The following is a 26,307-nucleotide window of genomic DNA, read 5'->3' on the forward strand; positions in this document are numbered from 1 at the left end:
TTTCCTTTTATCATGCGAGTTTGAACACTCACACAAAGTACATGTCAGCTGTAAGCCAATGATCGGGCATGGAGTCCTATTACAGAAGCATGTAAACAGCTTAATGAGCTGGATCATGGTGTGTAAACACAGCCAAACCAAAGAGAGGGCGAAGCATCAAACGGCTGAGCTCAGGCTGAGGGGGGAGGGGGGGAGGCTGGGTGGCCAGAAGCTGTCACAGGAACAAAAGGTCGCCGCTTTGACCTCGAAACAGTCGACACGTCCATCAAACGTCACACGTCCTTGAGCACGATACTGAACTGTTAAGTGTCTGAAAAAAAGCCACTGGGAGCTCTGCAGGGCTGCTCACAGAGAGGAACCGGGCGGGGGCGGGGCCAGCAGTCGGGGGGGTGGGGGTTGTGGGAGAACACAGCTGATGATATACTGCAACACCCCTCCAGGTCCAGGTGCTGATTACACTCACAAAACATGATATAAAATCTAAACGCAACCTTGAACTGAACACACGTTTTCTAATGATGGGAAAATATCAACTCGTTAGCTTAATTAAAGCTGAGAAGAAGCTGTGACTGAAGCCAGCGTGTGCCACACATCTGCCCACTGAAACCACTAAAACCATTCATTTGCACTCTGTGTTATCTGCAGCACTTCACAGCAACCAAAAACTGCAGCCGCACAATTTCAGACTCAAATCTCTGAAAAGTTTGGAGCTGCATGTTTACATCTGACAAAGCAGCAGAAATATAAATGTATGAAGAGGCAGAGGAGCAGCATTGATTTCATTTTTCAGACGAAGCTTCATCTCCGCGGCTGGAGGTTGGCGTGGAGTTTGAATGTTCGGAGAGACAAACGGGGAATGCAAACACACCGACCGACTTCAGCATCACGTTCGCGCTAACATCGTTACACACTGTAAAGCTGCTGTTCTAGCTCAATAAAGGAGGAGGAGGAGCTGCTCTCGATAAGATCAGCAGTTCAAAACCACAGAAAGCCGGAGTGGGCTGAGAGGAGGAGAAACGCTGAAGAGGAGGAGGAAGCTCGTGTAGGAGTGAGCACGAGCTGACCTGTAGGCATGTGTTTTTGTGTAGGTAGAAGGAGATTAGCGGCCGGAGTCACGCTACACTTTCACTCACAAACTTAGAACAGCAAACACGCCTCCTCTGGAGCTGAGCTCTCTCTTACTCACATCGTTGGGAATGAGCAACTCCTGAGACGTGGTTTGGGAATTAGCCTCCATCCCTCCTGGGAGAGAGAGAAGAAAGAGAAAATTCATTTTGAATGATTAGAAAACGTCCAAATCATCAGGGATCAAAACACAACAAACCCCCAATGGCTTCTTTTTCATCACCGTCCTCCACAAACGGGGACTTAGTTTGACTTTGATAAGAGCAAAGTGGGAGGGAAACTGAAAGAAGGGCAAAGCTAGAACAAAGAAGGAAAAACGTTTCAACAAATCATATTTTTATTTTACCCCATTAATAGAAAATGAAGGAATCTCTGTTTGCGCTTTAATAACACTGTTTCTGATTTGGTGAGCACAGCTGGAGTCAGGATGGGTGGTCAGCGTTACTTACTGTACATACATACTCTCCTTTCTTCCTGCTGCTTTCATGACTTTACTTTCAGAAGGAAAGTTTCTGTCAGGGTTAAAACTTCCTGCTGTCCAGTTTATCGTCCCTGCGATCAGGACTCGCTGACCACGGTTTGCAGTACCGATATATTTGTGCCCTGGATGATTCTATCCAACCGGCTAACGAGGAGCCAAAAAACTGATACGCTTTACCCGGACCTTCCCCTCGTTTACGTCCTTTGCTGCAGAAAGGTTTGATCGCTCTGAAACTCTGTGTGTGAGTGTGTGAGACACCCGTCCAACCACGTCTGATGAGTTTTCTACCTGGACTGGGTTGAAATAATCAGTCGCCCCCACGTGACGACTCTCTCGTCGATGGTTCTTTTTGCTGCTTCCGCTTTTCTTTCTTTCCTTTTTCTTCATCCTTTCTCATCTTTTCCTCCCTCCCTGCCTTAGTTTTCATTCTTAAATCTCTTTCATTTTCCTTGTTCCCCATGCCTCACGCACTCATGTTTTCCATCTGTTTCCTCTCTGGTTCTTCTGTTCTTTCTCTCATTTCCTTCTTTCCATTTTCTCCTTTTCTTTATCTTCGTTGTACATGTACACTGACAAAAAACTGGCTATTTTATTCTATTCTATTCTTCTTCTCTGTCCTTTTGTCTTTTTTCTCCTACCTCTTTTCTGTCTTTCACTTCTGTCCTCTGGTCCCTTGTCCTCTTATATAGTTGCTGCTTTCCCTCCTTGAGGAACGTCAGAACCTGATTGGCTCCTCTGAAGAGGTGGAGGTGGAGTTCTCTCCTTTGCTACAAAAACCGCATCTGTGACAAATTATTCAATTTCCTGAATTGAATTGTTTTAACGATGCCATCTCTGCGGTCTTATTATTAACGAGGCCAACACAATCAGCTGTTTGCTCAGTCACACCTTTGATTTCCACCTTTTAGTCGATTAGCGGAGCCGTTCTGCAGAGCGGCGTGGAGCCTCACCGATGCAGCCAGAAATCTGCCGGCCAGGTTCGAGTACAGAGAGCTGCTCTGCAGTCGGCCTGTAAGCTCAGCTGGATGCTCCAAATCAAAGCCACCAGGCACAGATTCTAATTCAGAGCCGCGCTGCAGAATGAAGCTCGTGCAGCATTCATTACCTCATTATGTACTTGAAAAGTTGTCCCACAAACAGAGAGGAGAGAGAGCATTGTGCATTTTAAAGGCTGAACTCGGAGGATGTCTGATAACATTCACACATTTTTACAAACATCTCTGTTGTTTTTGATAAAGAGAATGATGAAACTCGACGTAATGACTTTTCCAAAATGAAAATAAGGTTTTTGAATAAATCCGTCTGTTTTTTTTAAGAGGCTGCAGACTTTGACGTCTGTTTTTAGTCCTTTGATTCAAAGTCGAATGTGTGCAGACTGAACACGTATGCGTCACGTGCACGTCACCAACATGTGCTGCATGCACACGACGGTCAAATCGCTCAGAGTTCCCAGAATCTCGAGTGGCTGTTTGAGGTTTTAGGCTCAGGTTTGCAGCAGTGTTATGGTTTTATTGTACGCTTTGTGTGACTGCATCAGTGAGTTAATTTCCTTTGGAATGACAGAGGGAACCATTATCACACTCTGACTCCTGAGTCTTTAGCGCTCAGCCTCAGAGAGCAGACGTTATCGCGTCAGAGGGAGGTGGGAATCGTCTGGCAACACAGGACACATGGAGGCGTATAGATTAAAGGCAGTTCCTGTTAAATGGACGTTTTCCAGGAAGCACAGTGGTTTGCAGGGTTTCAGGTTTCACTGAGGAGATCAGTCAATAATGAAACTACAGTGAGCACAAAAGCCTCTGTGGCTCTTTTATTTCACAGATCACAAACCGCTCTGTGGCAACACAAACTTATTTTGTTAACCTCTCTGTGGAGTCTGATTTATTATACGACATATTGAACTATTAATCCGAGCCGGACACCGAGACTGTGAGTCGCTCTTTGTCTTGACTTGTAAACACCTGCAGATTCAGACATGCGGGGGAAAAGAGATGTTAACGAGCAGATCGCTCTGAGGCTAAATATTTACTACAGGTATATGTTTATCTAACACAGATATCAGGTTTACACAGGTCGTACTTCTTTGTAATAAATCCAGCTGTCAGATTCACCCAGAGAACATCTGCTAAAGCAGCTCCATCAGTGTGTGGGAGAAAAGCTCTTATATCAGAAGTTAATGACTCTTGGAATGTGTTTGATCAGTAGATTAGTTTGTGGTAGACTCCGATCAGAAGAGAGTCGGGCTAAGGATGGAGGGGGAAGCCCCAGTGTCAGATAAAGAAGGATTATTTTGAACTGGGACTCATGCAAAGCTGCTCGAGCAGAATCTAAGAATCCAAATATTGAGCTGGAAATAAGAGGTTACCTGTAATTCCTTGTGTGTGTGTGTGTGTGTGTGTGTGTGTGTGCGTGCGTGTGTGTGTGTGTGCGTGCGTGTGTGTGTGTGTGCGTGCGTGTGTGTGTGTGTGTGTGTGTGTGTGCGTGCACATACCAGGCAGTACTTGTGTAGCTGACTGGCTGATGGGGGCCAGGCCTTGCTGCTGCATCGACAGCTGGTGCAGCTTTGCTAACTGACAGGAACAGAGATGGAAATCAGACAGAAACAAGCGACGATATCAAAGATGAGCAGAGTGAATAAAGCAGCTGTTTACCTCTGAGTGAGGAATGCCGTAGTGGCTCTGTACTGCATACGTCTGAAACAGAAAAATACAGAAGGTTGATGTTATCACCTCATTATCCATCCAGCCTGGAGTTCATCATGAGGTTCAGTTTGATCAAAAGTCCAACAGACAGACAAGAAAAGACAGGAGAGGCTTTAAAATGTGGAAAAGTTTGGTGCGGCTGCTTTAAGGTCATTTAGAGCGATCAGACATCTTCCCTCTGATTAGTGAAAGCTGCAGATGAAGTAGATGAAGAGAGTTCTGCAGCAACTGTGTTGAAACATATCGTGCATCATTTATGATTTTCCTTAAAAGTTGTAAGAAAATTGTAACACTTTTTTTAAGGTCTCTCTTTGGAAATGAAGCATTCCCGCCGGCTTGGGAACGCTTCAGTATCTCTGCCGATGAGATGCAGGTGATGGTCAAGGATGGGAAGGTTTGGACTTCTCTGCTGACAATGCTGGTTCCCCGACCCGGACCCGGATAAGCAGCAAGGCGCTCCGTACCTTCTGCATTTGATCCATCTTTCAGATCTCCATTTGTTTTCAAAGGCGACCGTGGTTCAGGGGGTTGGGGAGCTCATCTGTGACCAGAAGGTCGCCAGTTCGATCCCCCAACTCTTCCTGTCCTGGTTGTTGTGTCCTTGGGCAAGACACTTCACCTACCGCCTACTGGTGATGGTCAGAGGGGCCAGTGGTGCGATATGGCAGCCTCACTTCTGTCAGTCTGCCCCAGGGCAGCTGTGGTTTGCCTGCACCAGTGTGTGAATGAATAGTGGAACTGTAAAGCGCTTTGGGTGCCTAAAAAAGCGCTATTATTAAAGTTGATACTTTTGCCGTGATTATAAATTCCTTCGTCGCACGAGTTTCTGTATTTTCTGTGCCTGAAACCAAACCTTCACTCTCACCTGCACCTGCGTCACCTTTTATTTTTAAATCCTTGAAGATTTTTAATATAGATACAGCGAAGCTTTTGCTCATAATAAAAAGTAGTTGATGAAAAACGTTGACATTTTCCAATCTCTCCGGAGCTTCGGATACAAAGCCCATAAACCAATTCAAAGACCCCAAAAAGCCCGTCAGTTAAAGGTCTTTTCCTCCGTCTTCTGCGAGTACAGAGGGAAACGCCGTCAGGATTAATGCTCCGTGATGCTCGGAGTTACTGAAAACACGACTATGAAAACGAGTTTCCCTCGATCATCCAGTCCATGTTTTATCTGTCCAACATCATGACTCGAGGAGTTTGCAGACGGCTTCCCAAATCCCTCGCTGAACTTCAAAGAGGAGCAGCGCGTCCACAGGCGAAGCATGAGACGGCTGCAGGGGAGGTGGTGTGTGTGTGTGCATGAGCAGCGGGACAAAGTTGGTGTGGATGCATTCAAGACACTGCAGAGACGCTTGTGTTGACCAACCTTATATAAGAGATCTCAGACTGTGCTGCTGAACTTTTGACTCCTTTTGGCAGCACTCCGGGATGTGGAGGATCCACAGAATCCAGCTCCAAAGACTCTGACTCTATAAGAGTAACGGACCCGTGTGAGCTCTGCTTGATATTTATGCACCGTTGTGAACCTGAAAGTCTACCTAATGCAAATGGTCCGTGCGGGGTCCAACACGGAAAGCACCATATAAATATTTATGCGCGGTTTAATGCATCATGAATGAGAGAGTCTGCTCCCGCACGTCTGGGATTCTCCGAGCAGGAGACGACAGCAGAGAATGTCAGACTGACGAACTTTGTTCCTCCTTTTAGGAACGACCGTCTGATGTCGGCGCCGATATTTAACAAGCTCCTCAGTCAGCCGCTGATGCTTTGCTGGAGCGCTCCGTGGACGCCCACAGAGCCTCGTCCACGAACCTCACTGTAAACCAGAATAGCTGCTGTAACCACGGTAACATGTTTCTCCAATCAGAAACGGTTTTTAGGAATAAAAGCTTATCTTTGGATGGGCTTCGTTTTTCTTCTGCTGTCTAAAGTTTAGGCGAGTTGAGGCTACAGATGGACTGAGTCATGTGACTCCATGCAAGCAGCTCATTCGTCAGTGTAGGAATACTTAAAAAATACAACATCGGACACAAAGGTACATTTAAAATAGACGTGTTATAGGCGTGTGCATTAAGGTTGAGCGATTGGACGCATTTATCGACCATCAGTTTGCTAATGATGTTGTTTGAAGCTAAGAGAAGAAGTCAATGGAGCAAACTAATAGTGCTGCATTATATGATTAAATATTTCCGTCCTGGAAGCATGTGCTGCTCGACAAAAGTTTTCAGCACCTCGACGAATGGCTCCTTTTCCACGGTATGAAACGACATCACTTCCTTTGACAGATATTCAGCGTGCGCTGTGTCCACCTGGGGCTGTCCTTTTCATATTTAACCGTTTTAGTAAAAGCACTTTGGATATTCTGCTGGTGAAAAGCTTTTCTTGAGCTTGTTGATGGAAAGCTGGTGATAGCCGAGCATACTCAGCTGGACGGCGAACACTTAAATGCTCATGCGAGTTAGTCGTGTTCGAGTCCTTTGCTGCTGCCGTACGTCTGCACAGCGGCAGCTTTGCCTCTTTCATCCGGTTTAGTGCCAAAGAAATCCCAAACTGACGACTTTGGGGGTTTTTGGCAACTAGTTCCTCCATGTTTGGACTTCTTTGTACTAAATAGGTAAATCGGTCCATGCACGATTACATTGCTTCGCCCATCAAAAAGTCACCTGCATGAATAAATCACCTATCGTTGTTTCTTGGACCGATGAATGTTGGCTGGAAAAATTTGACATATCGCCCGACTTTAGGGCAACTGTAAGTCTTTGTAATGCTATAGCCCTTTGTTTTTAGTAAAGACTCATTGTACTGAAGTGTATTAGTACTTATTGCACAAATGCAAATATGCTCACTACACTTCAAATACACAAACTAAAACTGATGCTAGTCTCCCCCGCACAAACAGCCGGAGCCTCCGACTGTATGGAAGCAAATTAAGAGTAGCGCTGTGGTCACATCTTTCAAGGCTGTCAGCATGTCTTTCACATAATAATCCTGCTTCGCTTCAGGCTGTTTCAGAGCGTGAAGTTCAACCTTTGACGAAAAAAAGCTCCTCTGACAGCCGATCACTCAGAAGCGGAGCAGTGACACCTGTCATCTCCAGTAAAGACAGCCAAGAAAGGGAAAGGTCACACTGGAGTAGACACACGTTACTCGTCTAAATCTGATGGATCGTTTGAACAAAGTGGGACGGCGCTCATTTCCACTGTGACGGGATACACTGCTGCCTCCTGAAGACCCCTCCCTGTGCAATCACGCCACCTATTAACTTCATTTACCGATGAAGCGTTCCTGTTGAGGTGCAGGAACAGTCCCCTCAATTATAAGGCAATGACTCTACAATCAGACACAGTTTTTATTTTTCAGTGGGGATGACTCCGGCTCCTCAGCCAACGTCTTTCACTGGTTTCCAGTGCCACTGAGCGCTGAGGATCCAACGCACATCATCACGAAGGGAAACTCGACTAAAGTGTCTTCTACGCGACTGGACTTCTTCAGTCCATGAATGTTCAGACCACCATTTCTCAGATGAGAGGTGAAACGTCTCAGAGGTGACGTGGTTTTCTTTCCAAGCTCCTTAGACTATCGACCTGCACAGAAACACTAAACTGTCTTCTTCTCTTTGACACCTAAGCTAAAATCTGACGATGGCACATTTTAGCCATTCTGGTAACATCGACTTCAGGCTCCACGATGAACACACGGAAATCCAGATTTCACTGCTTTAAGCACCTCTTTTCCAAACAGCCTGCGTTACCTGCATTTAGTTAAAAGCTTCGTACTAATTTCCTCTAAAAACTCGTTGTTTACTCTCACTGAAACATGCTTAATGCCATTTCAAACACGTTATCACAGCTAATTATCCCACCGGAGAAATCCTCACAGCTGCAATCTCGAAATAAAGATTAACGTTTAATCCCAGAAATGACTCCATGACTACTGCAGATGAGTTTGTCACCAGAGCGAGAGACGCAATCATGATGTGACTCGTCACAAACGCAGTATACGAATCCTCTTCGTCTCTCAGTCGCTGCCTCCTCTTCCTCTCTCTGCAGCCTTAATAATGAATTAAAGGCGTTAATCTCCTCACGCTGTCACTGAACTCTGCATTAACCCTCCCTCCATTGCTTCTTCCATCACAGCTCTTTTCTCTAAAACCTCTTCGTTTCAAACATTCCTTCACATCCTTTTCTGCGTCTTTCTTCGTGCTCTCCTGCCATCTCTTCCCTACAGTCACGTGATGAGTACCAGCAGCTTCCTGGTTCTTCTGAGTGATTTGTGGCCACATCTTAACCAGTAATGATCACTTTCTCTGATTAAAACAAAAATCAAGTCATGCTTTTGAGTGCTGAGGTGATTCCTGTCTGACACAAAACTCTGCAGGACGAGTCCACAGTTACTGTTCAACTCTTCACTGTGTGGTGATTAAAACTTTGTCACTTTACTTTGACATCCTGAGCCTGCAGAAAACTCTGAAATAACGTGAGGACGGAGACGATTCAAGAGTTTCGGAGCTGAGACTGAAACTGTCCGGTCATTCGTACGAGCCAATCGGGAAGCTGCTGATCAGTGGACCTAACTGTCATGAGAGGAGTGTAAAAGATCTGATCGATCATCAATCACGTATGTAAGTAACAATATTCTGATAATATTCTTCACAGCAAAACTGACACTGATGTCACTCCAAAGCAGAGCGACCGATCCTCCGATGTTAAACGTCTTTTTATCGATTTGTTACCAAAGACGAGGTTTTTCTACATTTCTCTTCATTTCACACACACACACACACACACACACACACACACACACACACACACACACACCCCACTTAGCTATAGTTGGCGTGCAGGCCTGTCAGTGTGATGGAGTAAAGTGCTCTTCTGTTCTACTTCGCACACTTGTGTTGTTTCTAGAGTCCTATTTGTCATCCTGTCTGTGAGCCACGCTGTCTCTGTGTCTCTGAGGACAAACAGCTGATCTGCAGCGAAGTCAGTGAGCTTAGTTTGGCTAACTTGGATCATGTAAAGCTTTTATCCCATTTAACCTGTGTGTGTTGCTGCCAGCGTGGATCTGTCTCCAGATCAGTGGCTCACAAAGATTCTCTGTTTTGGTTTCTGCTTCTTTATAATCGTCCGTTTACTTACTGCAGTTTTAGTACAATCACACAGCCGGGATGATGAACGGGAGCTGTGGCGAAGCTCCAACACAACAACGTGTCAAAGACGCTGTTTTAAAACATTTACAGGGAGTTTTACTTTCAGAACAACAGACATGCAGTTGGTGAGCGTCTGCTAGCTGTTGCTAGGTGAAACTGCTGTCAAAACCCTCCTTGTGACTGCTTTGGTCACTAACAGGTTGCCATGGTTACCTCTAGTTTATATGGAAGACGCAGACTCGTCTGCAAACATTTGCCACCTACTCGCTCAGCAAACGAAGAACGTGATGCCAACTGGAAACAGAAACGATTTATCTTCAAAGTAAAAGTTGCTCCTTTTGAAATGTGTTGGTTTCAGGCTGAGGCCCGAGCTTTTACTTTGAAGGCAAACCTTCTCCACGTCCTCTCTGTGACAAGCTGCCGCTCGGTCGTTAGTTAGCAAAGCGAGTTAGTGTCTGGTGATCAAAAACAACCACAGGAGGTTTTTGGTGCAGCATCCTCACTGTGACCAGTTTCACTCGGCCAATTTCTGTGACTCAGGCAAGCTCTTTTAGCTCCTCCCCCTTAATGCAAACTTTCTTCTGATTGGTTGCCCCTCACAAGCTCAAGGTCTGACCCACAGGTGGGCTGAGCTGTTGTTGTCTCAGCCTCCTGACGCACTTATGGTTCATCAACTTTAAAATCCAGGTGACTTTCTTCTCAAGTTATTTCATTGACAAACTTGGGCGTCCAAGCTGAATAAATCCACTTTAATATCAGATTTAAACATTTCTTATAGTGTGAATAAGACACGCAAAGAACAACAATGGTAAATTCTAACACACAACACGACCTGCTGAGTGACTTCATGCTTCGCGCTGATCCCAGAGACTTTATTCTAAATGTTTCACGGCTTAATTACGATTGATTTTGGCTTGAATCCTTTTCCCGATTAAGAAACAAGGAGATCATTCACCATTTGCTAAAGATGTAGCACTTTCACACCACCAGCAGTTTCTTCGGACTAAAATCTGAAATACTGGATGTCGAGAAGCCCGAGAATATAAAAATCATATTTGAAAATAAAAACTCATTTATTGTGGTAATCATTTCAATTTACCTCGAGTCAGAAGAACATTTTACAGTGAAGCAGCCGAGCTTGTATTCACTCCATTCAGCTCAAACAAGAAAAGAGAAGTTCATTCCTCTAAATTGCTTTTCCGAGGTTACCGTGTGTTTGTCTCTGCTTTTCTCCACGAGGTTTTCAGCTTCGTCGGGCAGACGCTGCCGACTGTGGATCTGGGTTTCAAAGGCAAAGGTGACGACGGGAAAAACACCGTTTAAAAACGCTGAGAGGGGATGTGTGCATCTTTTATGAAGCCATGAGCCGCTGCAGTCACACCCTCAGATGATCACTCACAGAGGCTCTGCTGGATGAAAGAATTTTAAATGTAGAAGCAACGTGGCCCGAGGCCGCTTTTAAACCAACACGACGCAGCGATGGCGGGTTCAGCGTCTGGCTGAAGGACGTTTGGCTAATGACGGCGACACACCGGCCGCAACAACCTGACCTCAGACCGTTACGTCTGGTCTGAACACCCGCGCCCTTGACATGAAGCTATTTATGCACCAGCGCTCACCGGGGGAAAAAAACCTCGTAGAAGAGGCGCAAAATTTTATCAGATTGTAGGTTTGACTCATGCACGAGTACACGTGAGATATGTGAGAAAATCTGGATACACTTCAAGACGATAAGAGCTCAGAAATTATGCCCAGATCAGTAAGTCACATAATTTCAGTTACAGTCACACAACACACACAACAAACCCAAACACATTAAAGTGGATTTAACATACGTGCATAAACCTGACCTACAGGCTGATGTACTGCCAGCTCGCAGACTATTCATCACGCTGTCCTAAAACAGCTTAGGAGAGATTAATGGCCAAAATCTGCTATCTGCTCACTTCCTGCATGGTGCAGGTGCTGTTAGCAAAACATGAAGTCAAGAATAACGTGAACTCCTGGGCCATGAGGCGGGTTCAACACAGCAACAACGAGGCTCAGCGGTCAAACAAATACGGTTACTAAAAACGGTAAATAGAAGCAGAGTCTGTCACATGACAGTGATGGTGTAACCCGCCTACGGCCAGCAGAGCGACTTACAAAAGCTGTACGATATATGAAATACAAAGAGGTTAAACAACATACTGCAGCAGTGTGTGTGTGTGTGTGTGTGCACGCTGGTCAGTGAGGCGGGGAAAGGTGTGTTACAGTTACAAAGCCTGTCTGAAGGTCCTGAGCCTTCACACCGCGCTGTCATAGAACAGCCATTTACTCCATCAAATTAATATCCACACCTGTGTTTTTAACCAAGGATAAATATAAAACTAGAATTCAAATCTATCCTCGGACTACTACAAATATGACATCAGGTCCAGAGCAGTTTTAAAATTACTTGCAGCCAACGGGGAAAACAAAGAAAACCCCCCAAACTATATTAACTCTGAGAAAGGCTCCGTTCCCGACGCGACCCCAATATGGATAAGCGGACGAGAACGGAAGGATGGATATATTAAATCTATAAAACCAGATTTCTTGATCTTTCTTACTGATAAGAAGGACAGACAAAGCCTGTCTGTGCTCACAGGTCTGTAAAAGGAAACTGACAACGATTTCACCCCCGCTGGTCTCTGCTCTCAAACGCAGTCCGCTCCAGAGCAGGTTAGCTGCATAAGTTACCATGGTGATGTGCACGCAGGGTTAACCCTGAAGTCCTGAAACCCGCTTCGATGCAAAGACCTCTGCTCGTTCAGGCAATGACCGCCGGTCACGAGGCACCGCTCATAATCTCCAAACCTCAGCCTCAACAACCAGCATCCAAGTAACATCGACTAGAATCACCATCCCCGATGGTGCTGCATCGTTTCTTTTATTATTGTATGAATCATGGTCATTATTAATACCTGTGTTTTTAAGGTATTTTGCTGGAGACATGATATTTTCCTGTAAATGTGATTAAACGTGCAGTTTTGTTGCAGGTGAGCTTCATGAGCTGCTTTAACGTGCCAGACTGCAGGTGTGTGTCTGTCTCCTAGAAACGACATTTAATTAGAGCTAATGTGCATCAGAAAACGCTCTTTGAGGGAACTCGGTGATGTTTGCATCGAGTTTACGAGTAACTTGATGAAGAAATGTTGTTAATTAACAACTCTGAGACTCCATTAGAGTCTCAAGGAAGTTTGTGGTACTCAACATATCCAGCACATCAACACACCGTGGAGCTCTGGTTCAGCTGCTGCAAAGCAGGACAGCTGTTATTGAGCATTAGAATAATGAGGCTGTATTGAGTGTTTGTGCTTTTGATAGCTTCCCACCTGCTGTACGTTTTGGATTCATTAAGCCACTTTTAAGCCTGTTTGAGGACTGTGAACATGATGGCAGCCCTCTAGGATACAAGCACATAAAAAATGACCCGTGCATTCCCCGATCCATCCTCGCAATTATAGCCAACGACTGTTTCACAGGCTCCACTCCTGCTTCATTTGTGTTTCAGAGCAAACAATGAGTCGGGGGAAAATTCGTTAACGGATGCGTTTCCTGGGAGGTGAAAGCACCGAGAGCGAGGAGGCCGACCCCTCTCAGCTTTTAACGGCGATTAAACTGGCCAGGAGGAGCTGCTCGGCATCCCCGCTCGTCTCTTCATCTTTCCCTCTCCTTCCCTGCACTTACTTTTTCCCGTCTCGATTCGTCACGTCTCTTTTCCTCCTTGATTCCGTGTTTTTCTTTGCCTGTTTTGTACTTTTTCTCCACGGCATTCGTCTTCGCTCAGCCTCGGCTATCATGCGCCTGCATTTTGTTTGCTTTTAATGTGAAAAAGAAGATTCATGTTTACTGAGCTCCTCTGTGCAGAGGTGTTAATCTGGCATCCTTGACCGCACTGACCATCTGTTTTTACGATGCCAGTGTGTCGGCTGCAGCGCAGCAGCAGCATGATTGAATTCGGGTCCTTTGGCTCGCTCCCCGGCCCGAGGGCGGCGGTTGTTTACCTGCCTCACACGACCGACCGAAACAAAAAGATCTGTTGATTTAGAGCGAAAACTGAAACAAAGCACTGGCGTGTGTTGGCGATGAACCATTTAAGCAAAAAATCTGAATAAATAGGAGGCGAGCTTTTGCATTGTGTGGGGAATGAGGACCGAATGGGAAGAAAGGGTTTGATCTGCAAATTGAGTGCAGCTGAAAAACGACATAATTATCCTGAGAAAAATTCGAGTTATGTGAATAGAATTGCATAAAACAGCAAACTGAGGACTTTGCAAATAAAGACACTTGAAAGAGTTTTTCAGGAACTTTTATATTGTTCTATGAACTTTTGCCAAACACGTCACGTTTGAAACTTTGTCAAATCTTTTAGTTTAGTCAGATTTTTCTACTCCTTTCTACTAGTATTTGCAGCCAAACCCAAGGTTTGGGACCTTATTTGTCTTGATCCTCCAATGACAGGTCATCTCTCATGAGTAGCACTGGGTGCTCCAAAAGAAGCAGGCTCAGGGAGGGGCAGCCAGTAGGCGTTCTCCCAAAATGGCCCAAAGATTGTGGGACACGGCTGCAGGTTCAACCGTGCAGAAACAGGATGAGCCCAAGAAAATGAACTCCAGCAGGCCACCGGTGTGAACGTCTCTGACCAAACAATCAGACACAGACTTCATGAAGGTGTGTCTTGTGTCTTGAGGGCCATCAGTAGGCCCTGTGCTCTCGGCCCGGGACTACGGAGCCCCGTTGGCCGTAGAATACCAGCAGTGGCAGGTCCACAGCAGATGCCCTGAGTTTCTCAGAAATGAGAGCAGGTTCACCCTGAGCACACGTGACAGACGTGGAACGCTCTCATGGAGAACGTTATGTCTGTAAGATCGCTCAGCGTGAGTGTTTGGTGGTCAATCAGCGATGGACGCACAGGCCTGTACAGGCCAGGCAGCAGCACCCTGACTGCCATCAGGTATGGCGCTGGTGCAGTGTGTCCTGGGTTCCTCCTGGTGTACGACATGTGGTGAGAGCGTGCAGGCAGTTCCTGGAGGATGAAGGAATCGATGCCACCGATGGTCCTCGGGCTCGTCTGATCTAAATCTAATAGAAGACCTCTTGGATGTCACCAGGTTGCCCCTCAGACTGTCCTGATCTAGGAGGACATCCCCCAGGACACCGTTCATCGTATTAGGAGCGTGCGCCGCCATTTTCAGACAAGCATACAAGACAAGCACGTGGACAAACTGCTGAGTACCGTTTGGAGTTGCTGCAGTGGCTAGCCTGATGCATCATCACTTTGATTTTCAGAGCTGTGCAGGTCCTTTCATTCCTAACGCTGAGTCCATATCAGTGCTGATAGATGTGTTTTCAGTGTGTTCTCTAATCTTTTGAGCAGTGCATATATTTGTACTCGCAAAATTAAATCATTAAACTTTTACAAATGTTTGCAGGGCTTCTCATTACATCGTATAGTGAACACATTTCAGTCTGGAGCAGCTGACTGCAGCTCTAAATGTTTCCATCTTTCCAGCCCAGCTTCCAGTCAAAGCAGCTCGTTGGTAGATGGAAACAAAGGCAGTGATGCAGTGACCTTTGACCCTCGACCCTTGCCCCCAGGCGGCCATACTCACTTGCTGCAGGTCCACTCCTCCCTGTGCCACTGAGAACAGGGGGTGAGAGCCAAAGTCTGAAGCCTCGAACACCTTCAGCCGGCACAGAGAGACACAAGCAGAGTCAACGCCACGGTTAGAGCTCAGAACTGATCAAACATGAACAACCTGGTCACTGCAGAGCGGCTCGGGATCCTTCATCGCCACAGCTGTTCGACGTACAGCTAAACCTGTGTGAGGCATGCAGCGTGGACACTGTTACACACTAACTAATGTCAAGCTGGGTCAAATCTCCCCTAGAAATTAAAGTCATGCACAGTCACCTCATGAGACTATTAAACTTGAGTTAGTAAGACTACGTAAAGGAACTGAAACTGATCCCAGCTTTTACCTTATAAAGAAACAATTATTATCATACTTATGAAAGCATTGTACCAACAATGTCTCACTAACTGTAAAAGCAGCAATAATTGTGTTAATTTAATAAGAAAAATGTGGCCTTTAATTTTACGAGTGTCCTTAAAAACTATTTTCTTTATGTCACTGAATCGGCTGTAAGTTGCTTTAACCTGAGCAGTGTTACTCAGCTGATTACATAAGTGTTTCCTCTGCTGCTGCAAGAGCTCAGAGTCATTGTGTATTTATTTGTAAGACATTTTGAAAAGCAAAGGTAAAGCCAGCAAAGACCAGACGCACAGAACAAGTAACAAAAACAGGTTTTCCATGTGATTCTGCAATGAGAAGCAGAAATCAGTAAGAAACCATCAAGAGTTCATTTAGTTTCCCATTTACTGCTAGATGAGAAGATGAAGTGGAGCAGAATAAATACTTTATCATTCTCTGAAAGAAAACTGCCATGTGGCAGCGTGAAGGCAGCGTGACGCCAAAGGTGTGCCGATGCTGTCGGACCGCTGAGACCGTCTCCAAAGGCCAAACTGCCTGGAGATGCACTGAAATGACTTGTTTTAACAAGTCATTTGTTTTAACAAGATGGCTGAGATTCAATTTGCATCAGTCTTATTTTTATAGCCCCCCCCACACCAACGGCCGGCTCAAGGTGGCGACGCTGAAAACCAGAGAAGGAACGCATGAAACGGAACAGCGACGTCACGCTTTAGTGACGTGTGCGATCGGCCAACTAGACGTTTCAATGTTACTCCTCTGCTACGCAGCACTAATAACGCCATTCGTTTAAAATATTAATATTTCACGCCAGCTAGTGATTGGTTCTTGGCTCTTATACAGCGCCCCGGCCTCTTTCTGTTGTAAATGAGGTGGAAAGTGAAGCAGATGGTTCTGCAGTACTTTGCTAATGTCATGTAGACTGTAGTGAAATAAAGTGGCATGTACTGAAGCATTAACGCGTCCTGCACACGCATGTGTACAAACAACCAAAAACGCTGCAGTCTGAGGTTCTGTGTCTGAAGTTACTCACAGTTCCACACTTTTAAACATGTTTTGGTTATTGAAGGCTGTGATTAATGGAGTATTTGTAAAATGATTTGATTCCATTATTCTCAAATGTTTTCTTTACAACTAATCTTGATTTTTCCATCTAATTTATTCATCTGGTAAACGAACCATCTCTGTCTCAATGTTTTTATTATTCGTTTCTTGTTAAAAGGGATGTTTTTCCTCTCTACTGTTACCTTGTTGGGCTTCCATCATTTTTGTCTTTGCAGGTATAAAAAATAAAACTGAATGAACGTAATGTTGTGACCGGAGGTCTGACAAGCTAATCTAAGATGTCATAATTGTGTCTAAAGTTTGCAACCTGCCACTCACTGGAAATCAGTGTAGGAAGCATCAGTGCAGTAGTAATCTCACTGATCTTGGCTTATAGTAAACTAGCTTTCCCCAAAGGTTAAACTGAGGACATGAAAGGGTTTCTTTAGACTCCGTCTAGCTTGAGCTTTTGTTCAAATATGCAGCTCTGCAGAATAACAAGCAAACACAACGACTGATTTCTGTCTCTGTCACTTAAACTAAAGTGCTGGTGGAAAACTTTGATGCACTAAAGTTATAAAGGACCTTGTTTTATTGAATCTTCTTCAGCATTGATTTTACTTTACATGAGATTTTAGGGTTTCGAGTTGATGAAATGCAAACTGTCCCACCGCTGACTGCAGCAGCGCCTCAGAGTTCATCCACAAATAACCAAATGCCCCAGACAACTACAGAGAGAGACGTCCAAGTCAATCTCCAAACAATCTGTGCTGCAGTCCAGTGATGTGTGACCAAGTACAGACAGATCTCAGTTGTGCCACTCTCTTAGGGAAAAATAAAAATCATGCAGGTCTCGGACTGACCAAATGACAACCTGCGCGCTGCTAAGCTCCGATGCACCGTCGAGCCTGAGCGCACACGGCAAGATTTCTGCAACCAATTAAGCATCAGAGTTTTCAAAGCAAACTTTTCAGAATTCAAGGTACTTTGAAAACCCTACAGGGAGAAATCGTGCAGGATTTTTCTACTTTGGTTTTGTTATGTGTGAGCAGAAAGTGCTAATTGGGGGCAAACGAGGTCAGAATATTTGGATCATTCAGCTTTCATTCAGTTCAATTCTCTGGTTTACAAAAACAACACCAGGGTGACAAATATCAGGCTCATAACAGTTAATATCCACATTTAGTATTCAATGATATCAGTGAACTTATTATTTCTGTGGCTCTTAAAGTATGCAAGCATGAGATGAGCATACAGGGAGTGCAGAATTATTAGGCAAGTTGTATTTTTGAGGAATAATGTTATTATTGAACAACAACCATGTTCTCAATGAACCCAAAAAACTCATTAATATCAAAGCTGAATGTTTTTGGAAGTAGTTTTTAGTTTGTTTTTAGTTTTAGCTATTTTAGGGGGATATCTGTGTGTGCAGGTGACTATTACTGTGCATAATTATTAGGCAACTTAACAAAAAACAAATATATATTTATATATATATAAAAACAAATATATATATATATATATATATATATATATATAAAACAAATATATACCCATTTCAATTATTTATTTTTACCAGTGACACCAATATAACATCTCCACATTCACAAATATACATTTCTGACATTCAAAAACAAAACAAAAACAAATCAGCGACCAATATAGCCACCTTTCTTTGCAAGGACACTCAAAAGCCTGCCATCCATGGATTCTGTCAGTGTTTTGATCTGTTCACCATCAACATTGCGTGCAGCAGCAACCACAGCCTCCCAGACACTGTTCAGAGAGGTGTACTGTTTTCCCTCCTTGTAAATCTCACATTTGATGATGGACCACAGGTTCTCAATGGGGTTCAGATCAGGTGAACAAGGAGGCCATGTCATTAGTTTTTCTTCTTTTATACCCTTTCTTGCCAGCCACGCTGTGGAGTACTTGGACGCGTGTGATGGAGCATTGTCCTGCATGAAAATCATGTTTTTCTTGAAGGATGCAGACTTCTTCCTGTACCACTGCTTGAAGAAGGTGTCTTCCAGAAACTGGCAGTAGGACTGGGAGTTGAGCTTGACTCCATCCTCAACCCGAAAAGGCCCCACAAGCTCATCTTTGATGATACCAGCCCAAACCAGTACTCCACCTCCACCTTGCTGGCGTCTGAGTCGGACTGGAGCTCTCTGCCTTTACCAATCCAGCCACGGGCCCATCCATCTGGCCCATCAAGACTCACTCTCATTTCATCAGTCCATAAAACCTTAGAAAAACCAGTCTTGGGATATTTCTTGGCCCAGTCTTGACGTTTCAGCTTGTGTGTCTTGTTCAGTGGTGGTCGTCTTTCAGCCTTTCTTACCTTGGCCATGTCTCTGAGTATTGCACACCTTGTGCTTTTGGGCACTCCAGTGATGTTGCAGCTCTGAAATATGGCCAAACTGGTGGCAAGTGGCATCTTGGCAGCTGCACGCTTGACTTTTCTCAGTTCATGGGCAGTTATTTTGCGCCTTGGTTTTTCCACACGCTTCTTGTGACCCTGTTGACTATTTTGAATGAAACGCTTGATTGTTCGATGATCACGCTTCAGAAGCTTTGCAATTTTGAGACTGCTACATCCCTCTGCAAGATATCTCACTATTTTTGACTTTTCTGAGCCTGTCAAGTCCTTCTTTTGACCCATTTTGCCAAAGGAAAGGACGTTGCCTTATAATTATGCACACCTGATATAGGGTGTTGATGTCATTAGACCACACCCCTTCTCATTACAGAGATGCACATCACCTAATATGCTTAATTGGTAGTAGGCTTTCGAGGCTATACAGCTTGGAGTAAGACAACATGCATGAAGAGGATGATGTGGACAAAATACTCATTTGCCTAATAATTCTGCACTCCCTGTACTCAGTGCAAAATGATCTTGCTCGCAATTCTGAGGCTGTTTCAATTTTAACAATCACGTCGATTATCATGAAGTCTTTTTCTGTTTTATATTCATAAATCACCAAATGCTACAAACCATGAAGCTGTTCTTTGTCACTAAGCCAAATCAACCTATCAGCACACAGGAAGGCTGCATTCATGCTAACTGGGTCTCTAGAAGGAGAGATGTTTGTTGTCACCACCGCCTGACCTGTGAGCTTTTAGCCCCAACTCAGCATCTTCAGGCTGTCTTCCTCTGGTGTGTTGGGTTTGATGAAAAATTAAATGTAGCAGAATCTGGATGATTCTGAGGAACGAAACATGCTGCTTGTGCTTCTGTAGCTTCAGTTTCTTTAGAAATCTGGACGACCACATTTCCAGTTTGTGCCTTGTCGATAAGAGTCAATAACAGTGGTGTAATCCAAGCTCAACAAGAACAACTTTACAAGGTCAACGGGTTAAACGGGAAGGATGTGACTGCGGTACGCTGGGAATCTCTGGGGTTACGCTTAAAGAAACACACAGAGAGATTTTGTAGCACAGCCGTAACACAGTGACTCACAAAGGGCCATAAATGTGTTTCTACTGACTGTCAAAGGGCCAAGAGACTCCCAGACTTAAGCTAGCAGAGGCACAAAGAGTCTTAACAGCAGCTTCTCGTGCTTCTAGCTGTCATTTCACTGCAGGGACTTTCCCCAGGACTAAGAAACTTAGAAAGATATAAAATCCTCTACCTGTGTTTACACTGGAGCAGCCTTGGGCTAAATGTTGAGCCACTTCTACCCAGAACATGTTTTTCTCTGTCGATTAATACTTTCTGTAAATGCAGGAACGTTTAGGTCGGGGTTTATGGCGCTCAGCATCACTGAGCATTTATTTTAGTAGATGTCACAGTTTCATTTGTAAACTCTGCAAATGCAAACAAGTAAAATATGTGCTGTTTTTGTTCAATAACACTTGGAGAAACATTATTAGGCTGTGTGGAGATCAGGGAAATTATTTTGCTGCTATTGTCCAGATTAATAATATAGTCTACAGTATTGATATTGCATTCAGATGTTTAAACAGTGTGTGTCTTTCAGAAAGCCACAGGCTGACAGGAAATTGCAGGTTTGCAGAGTGTGCCTGTTGCAGAACTGAAACCGAAAGCAGGGTCTAAGTGCAGGTTATTCTGAGGATTACATGTAAGGATGAGCCTCTGTTCTGGTGAAAAGTCAGAAGTGCAACGGGTGAGATGAGAGAGCATTTAAGGACGACACACACACACACACACTCAGTTAGAGAGAATCATTTATAGGTGAGAGGTTAATCATGTTGTCTTGTAACTGCGGGTTTGGAGAAGCGGGTTGACAGGAAACATCTGCCATGAAGACAGAGACAATGTTCCTTTTCAAACTGTGTTAAAAGTCATTGTGGTTTTGAATTGACGTATGCAAATATTCTATCTGATGACGCATGAGCGGGCGTCATTAAATTCAAACCCTGATGGTATAAAAAATCTGTTTACGCTTTGATTGGTTGGAAATCAGCGCTGTCTGCGAACGGAGCTGGTCTTCCCACGCGTGTATTTCATTAAAATCAATTGTTTGACCAAGCTCTTGGACCATGGTTGTTTGTACTCTCCTTCCTCAATATTTGAACCTTAACATTTGGGGGCTTCGTCCGGTGGTTGAGGAGGGAGAGAATTGGAGGTGTAGACGGGGAAATTCGGTGGTCCGTGGTGGTCAGACAGACAGGCGTGAGACCCGGCAACCAAACTGAGTGGACAGGCGCCTTTATAAAAGAAGTAGGCACAGGCCTGTTGATTTTATCAATAAATAATCTAGATTTTCCTTTCCAACCTTGACTATAATCCTCTAACACCATGATACAATTACCTAAATCAGTTCCACATGGTGATCTATTACAATGAGTTATTGGTTTAATCTGAAGATCCCCAATAGACAGTGTAATCGTCAGAAATGGGACTTGATGTGATTATACTGACAATCAATCCCTGCAGCCTGAAGAGCATCTTGGCAGAATAAGTGGTAAGAAGGCAAAAAGCATCGTTTCTTATTATATCTTTACTTTAAATTATCTTTAAGACAGCAAATCCATTGTTTTGTTTTAACTACGAGGTGGATTCCCACTGATTACCTTCGAATCTGCAGACAAACATCTAATTTCATTTTTCAGGTTTTCTACATCGATTGCAGATTGCATCCTATTTGTGCGACCTTGTTTTTCTTACCTGAATAAAAGATGTCACAACAAAATTAAGTGTTTCATGCACATTTTGTAAAAAATATTAAGACCTTTGAAGGAAAATCTAAGTTAATTTTGAGATCACCGATCATGTAATATGCACCAGGGCACCAGCCCAAACATGTCTAAGGCAAATTTATAGAAACTACAAGATAGTTTTAAGTTGAACTCAAATATATTTGACACCAGTGTCTTTCCATTATGAGGTGTTCCAAACAAGGAAAAGTTCAGCTACAAACAAACAATATCTTAATCGTAGCCTTAGATGGGTCACCAATGACCTGATAGATGTCCATCTGATCTTACATGATGCAAAGTTTTGCCCTATTTTGGAACAAAAACCATTTTCCACAAATTCCTGGTTATAGAATCAGATTGTATCTAAAAGTGAATCAAGTTCAACCAGTCCCCATATTTGTTCAAATCCGTCCCCAGCCTTTCAAGGATGCTATCAAATGGATGATCACATGACTTCCCTGGAAGAGATAACAATCTGGTCTGGAAATAAAAATCATATATAGTAGAATTTGGTGAAAACGTTCCAATCCAACAAATTCATTCACAGAAACACAGACAAACCAAGGTTTCCTCTCCAGCAGCGACAAATGTTTTCTCTAGTGAATACTTAAGAATTGTGAGTCGTCATAAAAAAGCATCATTTTATCATACTGAACTGGTGTGACAGGAGCCGCCTACACCCTACAACTTAGCAAGTGGACTGTGTGTGTGTACACATCCATACTTGTATTACTGATGTTGTGGGGACATAAATCTATTTAATGACTTGCGGGGACCTCGGTTTTTTGTGAGGACCAAAAGTTGCCTGTTGAGCCATTTGAAGGAAATTGCTGTTCTAGATTAAGTTTAGTCTACATCCAGGAAATTAAAGTAAGGCAGTTTGATCTCCTCTGAAAAGATGGAAACATGACTGTGTCTGTGCATGGAAAAAACATAAGAGGGTAAGCGACCATGTGGGTATTCTGTCTGACACTGAAATTGCAAACCAAAGCATATTCTTGAATAATAAATTATGTATCGACTCACTCATCCGTCCACTCCTCCATCTCTTCCTCAGTACTCCCATACATCCATCATTTCTTCATACCTCCCTAAATCCCCTTCATCTACGCGTCTATCTGACCCATTAATCCGTCCGCCCGTGCCTCTCTCACCAACATCTCTGCCTCTCCTCCTTTCATGCTTCCTTCTGTTACCTGATTTTCTTCCGTCTATAAATCTGTTTGTTCTGCTTTCATTAATCATTTCCTTTATTCTGCCACTCTCATACTACTTTCATCACCGGATACCTGCATTATTTTGTTCTGTCTGCTCCATCTATCATTTTCCTGCCGTCTTGCATATTTTATGTTTTGCTCCCTGTTACGGTTCATCTGAAGGACCTTTACAGTGGTACATGATTTCCAGCAGGATGTTAATTACCATCATTCTCCAACAGCTTACCTGGTTTCCTGCCAGCAGTACAGTTCCCGGAGTCGGGCTGGGTCGGTATGGAATAGTCGCTCCTTTTGGTGGAGACTACAGATAAAGAAAAGACAGTCAGAGGTGAGGTTATAGGCACAAACATATGAAGAATCTTAAGGTGGTGGTGGCAAATAATGGGGTCCAATTATGTGCTGGCATCAGCGTTGGGAAGGTTACCTCTAAAATGTATTCCACTACAGATTATATGACGAATATTCTGAATACTTTGGATTACTTTATGTATATATATACTTTATATATTTACTTTTTATATTATCATGCTTTTTACAACTACATTAATGTCCTATTGCTGTGTGATTTATTACTATTACTGAAGGTTACTCTCCACACCAACACCAACCAGATGTTTAAATCTTAATATAAATGAGTAACAGTAGGTGGACATTAGGTAAGGCTGCACTTTTTGCAGCGATCTCGTGTAGAAAACTATTCTGGAACTTATTATTTCGGAGGAAAACACAAACGCAGCATACAGTCGAGTCTTAACAGCTTACTTACAGCTGGGCTCGTCAGGCTCTCTGTTTGGCTGCAGTGGTTATTATTATATTTACATGCTTCCAGCTCCCGTTTCTGCTCCGTGACAGCTCGTACTTTCTTTAGGGCGATGCCTGTAACACTCTGCCTATTGCCTTCATATTAAATCATTTTTTGAATAATAATTTTTAAAAATATTTCTTCACATCACTATTCGGGGCACAAGTAGAGGAGACATGGGCCATGAGATTGAGACACAGACATCAGAGCCTCTTAATGTGTGTTTTGTTTGGGTTTCCACCAGCCTGGAATTACCAAAAACAGAGAGGACACAGCCGAGCATATGAAACAGGAAAAGACCGCCGTGTAATCCATTTATTTCAACAAAGTAACTGTATTCTGAATACCACCTTTTTAAACGGTAACTGTAACGGAATACAGTTACTCATATTTTGTATTTTAAGTATGTAATGCTGGTACATGTACTCCGTTACTCCCCAACACTGGCTGGCATCTGTGAAAGCAACGTCAATAGAAAGTCAATTGTAGTGCTGAGCTGTGTTTTACCATTGTGTGTGTGTCTCACTGTTATTCAAGAGCAAAACCAGCTGCTTTATATCTTTAGCATGAAATCAGTGTTGAAACATTGGAAGGCGAGTGTTGGAATAATAACTTACAAATCTGACTCCCCATTGAGGCGCTTGTGTTTAATAGATTGGGTTTAACACTAAAAACTACTTGGTTAGTTTAGGGATGAGCTTGCGATATGGGTTAAAGGTACTTTTTGTCATTACCCTGTTTAAATTTTAACCACCAAGGCAACATTTTACCAGCGTTGTGATGAAACATTTTTGGATGTGTCCTGTGGTTTCCTTGACTTTTGAGGTGGGAGATATCATCAGCCCTACCCTCTGAGACTGGACACCAAACCCCAAGAACAACTGGTGCGTTGAAGGCCTTGAGTGCGAGAGCGGCTGACCTGAGATAATGGATAACAGCTCTACCCTGGATCCTCCTGGCCGATTACGAAGACTACGTGAAGCATCCTCTGAAAGTCTACTAGAAGATGTGACATCTGGACAGTCCCTACTACCACTAGAGCAGGGCGATATGACCAAAAATATTTATCACGATATACATTTGAAAATTTGCAATAACGATATAACTGATGATATAATTAATGATGGATTGCATTTCTATAGCGCTTTTCGAGACCCTCAAAGCGCTTCACAATTCCACTATTCATTTACACTCACATTCACACACTGGTGGAGGCAGCTACAGGTACAGCTGCCCTGGGGCAGACTGACAGAAGCGAGGCTGCCATATCGCACCATCGGCCCCTCTGGCCATCACCAGTAGGCGGTAGGTGAAATGTCTTGCCCAAGGACACAGTGACCAAGACTGTACGAGCCGGGGCTCGAACCGGCAACCTTCCAATCACAAGACGAACTGTAGTGTAGTAGTGAACCAGCAGAGGAAGAGACCCGTAGTGATAGATGTAGCGATACCGAGTGATAGCAACATCAAGAAGAAGGAACATGAGAACCTGGGAAGTACCAATGGCTGAAAGAGCAGCTCAAGAAGATGCGGAGGGTGAAGGTAACCGTTGTAATCGCAGCACTCGGTGCAGTGACCCCAAAGCTAGGGGAGTGGCTCCTGCAGATCCCAGGAACAACATCCGAGATCTCTGTCCAGTAGAGCTTCCAGGCCTCTGGCTGAGGACCCGAGCTTGCAGTGGGGGATTTTTTTTTGGACATACACATTAATACACAGTAGTGACGACATCGGAGTGGTAGGTCCACTTCACTGATGCCATAATCTAAGCAAAAACCATCAGTGGTTATATAGTAAGGGCACTAAATTGATTGATTGCTGATAGTTGCACCAACTGTGGTCACCCAAAAAATAGTGGATGGCAGTTCTGGCTGCAGGAGAACAGCAGAACCTCTAACATTACAGATATGCTTTTATGTTTTTCCAACTTGGAAGGATTTAGTTAAAAAGACTACGAGATAGATCTTTAAATGCATAAAGCTCATCATTTAATATGTGATAAGTTTTGCTGCTGAAAACTATCATTTTTTATGGAAGCAGAAGGGGGTTCAATACTTCAGAGGCTGGGAAACAACCGTGCTTTATATTTAATTTGGGATATTAAGCCTATTAAGCCTGTACAGTACATTCTCTGAGTGACTGATCATCAAGTGTCGGCTAATGTTTCATCCATTTTTATCTTATTGTGTGTTTGGTGCAACAGGGAGACATCAAAGGGACATTAAGCAGCAACATGAGTTTATTTCATTATTGCTGCACAACATCATAAAAGCCAAGCGGCTCTTATTTAAACTTGCTGTGCTGCTGGATTGTTGTGTTTGTCTGAATTGCTGATGCGGTTGAAATGAGGGAATCACGGCTTTTCCTGCTGCATGCTGAGCGCTTTTATTACACAGGCACTCTACTAATGTCATATTCATCATGCTGCGATCCACTGCAGCTCATTAAGTTCTGGTTGTAGGATACACCCAGAGAGTCTAGGCTAATTGTTTTAGCTGATGAGATTCTTAATGATGACCTGTCAGCGCTCAATTTAAATATGAATACGTAATCAAATGAAACAAGTTTTCACATATTCTGCAAAACATTTGGCTTTGCAGA

At 43.8% G+C, this 26,307-nt stretch overlaps 1 protein-coding gene across 5 annotated transcripts in view; it reads right to left on the minus strand.

Annotated features, from left to right (window-relative positions):
- LOC146575192 (poly(rC)-binding protein 4-like) overlaps positions 1-26,307 on the minus strand; it is a 127,604-nt gene that overhangs the window by 21,337 nt on the left and 79,960 nt on the right. For 4 of the 5 annotated variants that reach the window (XM_085275427.1, XM_085275425.1, XM_085275426.1 and 1 more), the window contains exons 8-12: positions 23,134-23,208; positions 15,097-15,168; positions 4,258-4,299; positions 4,098-4,176; positions 1,187-1,242 (exon numbers count right to left, since the gene is read on the minus strand). In XM_085275427.1, the coding sequence (XP_085131553.1) occupies positions 1,187-1,242; positions 4,098-4,176; positions 4,258-4,299; positions 15,097-15,168; positions 23,134-23,208 (324 nt within the window). The remainder of the gene's footprint in view (positions 1-1,186; positions 1,243-4,097; positions 4,177-4,257; positions 4,300-15,096; positions 15,169-23,133; positions 23,209-26,307) is intronic. The other variant, XM_085275428.1, reaches the window with a different exon arrangement.

The sequence above is a fragment of the Mchenga conophoros genome, linkage group LG5 (genome assembly GCF_057382185.1).
Source record: "Mchenga conophoros isolate Kocher_MC1m ecotype Shallow Benthic linkage group LG5, M_conophoros_male_GT1.1, whole genome shotgun sequence".
NCBI classification, from domain to species: domain Eukaryota; kingdom Metazoa; phylum Chordata; class Actinopteri; order Cichliformes; family Cichlidae; genus Mchenga; species Mchenga conophoros.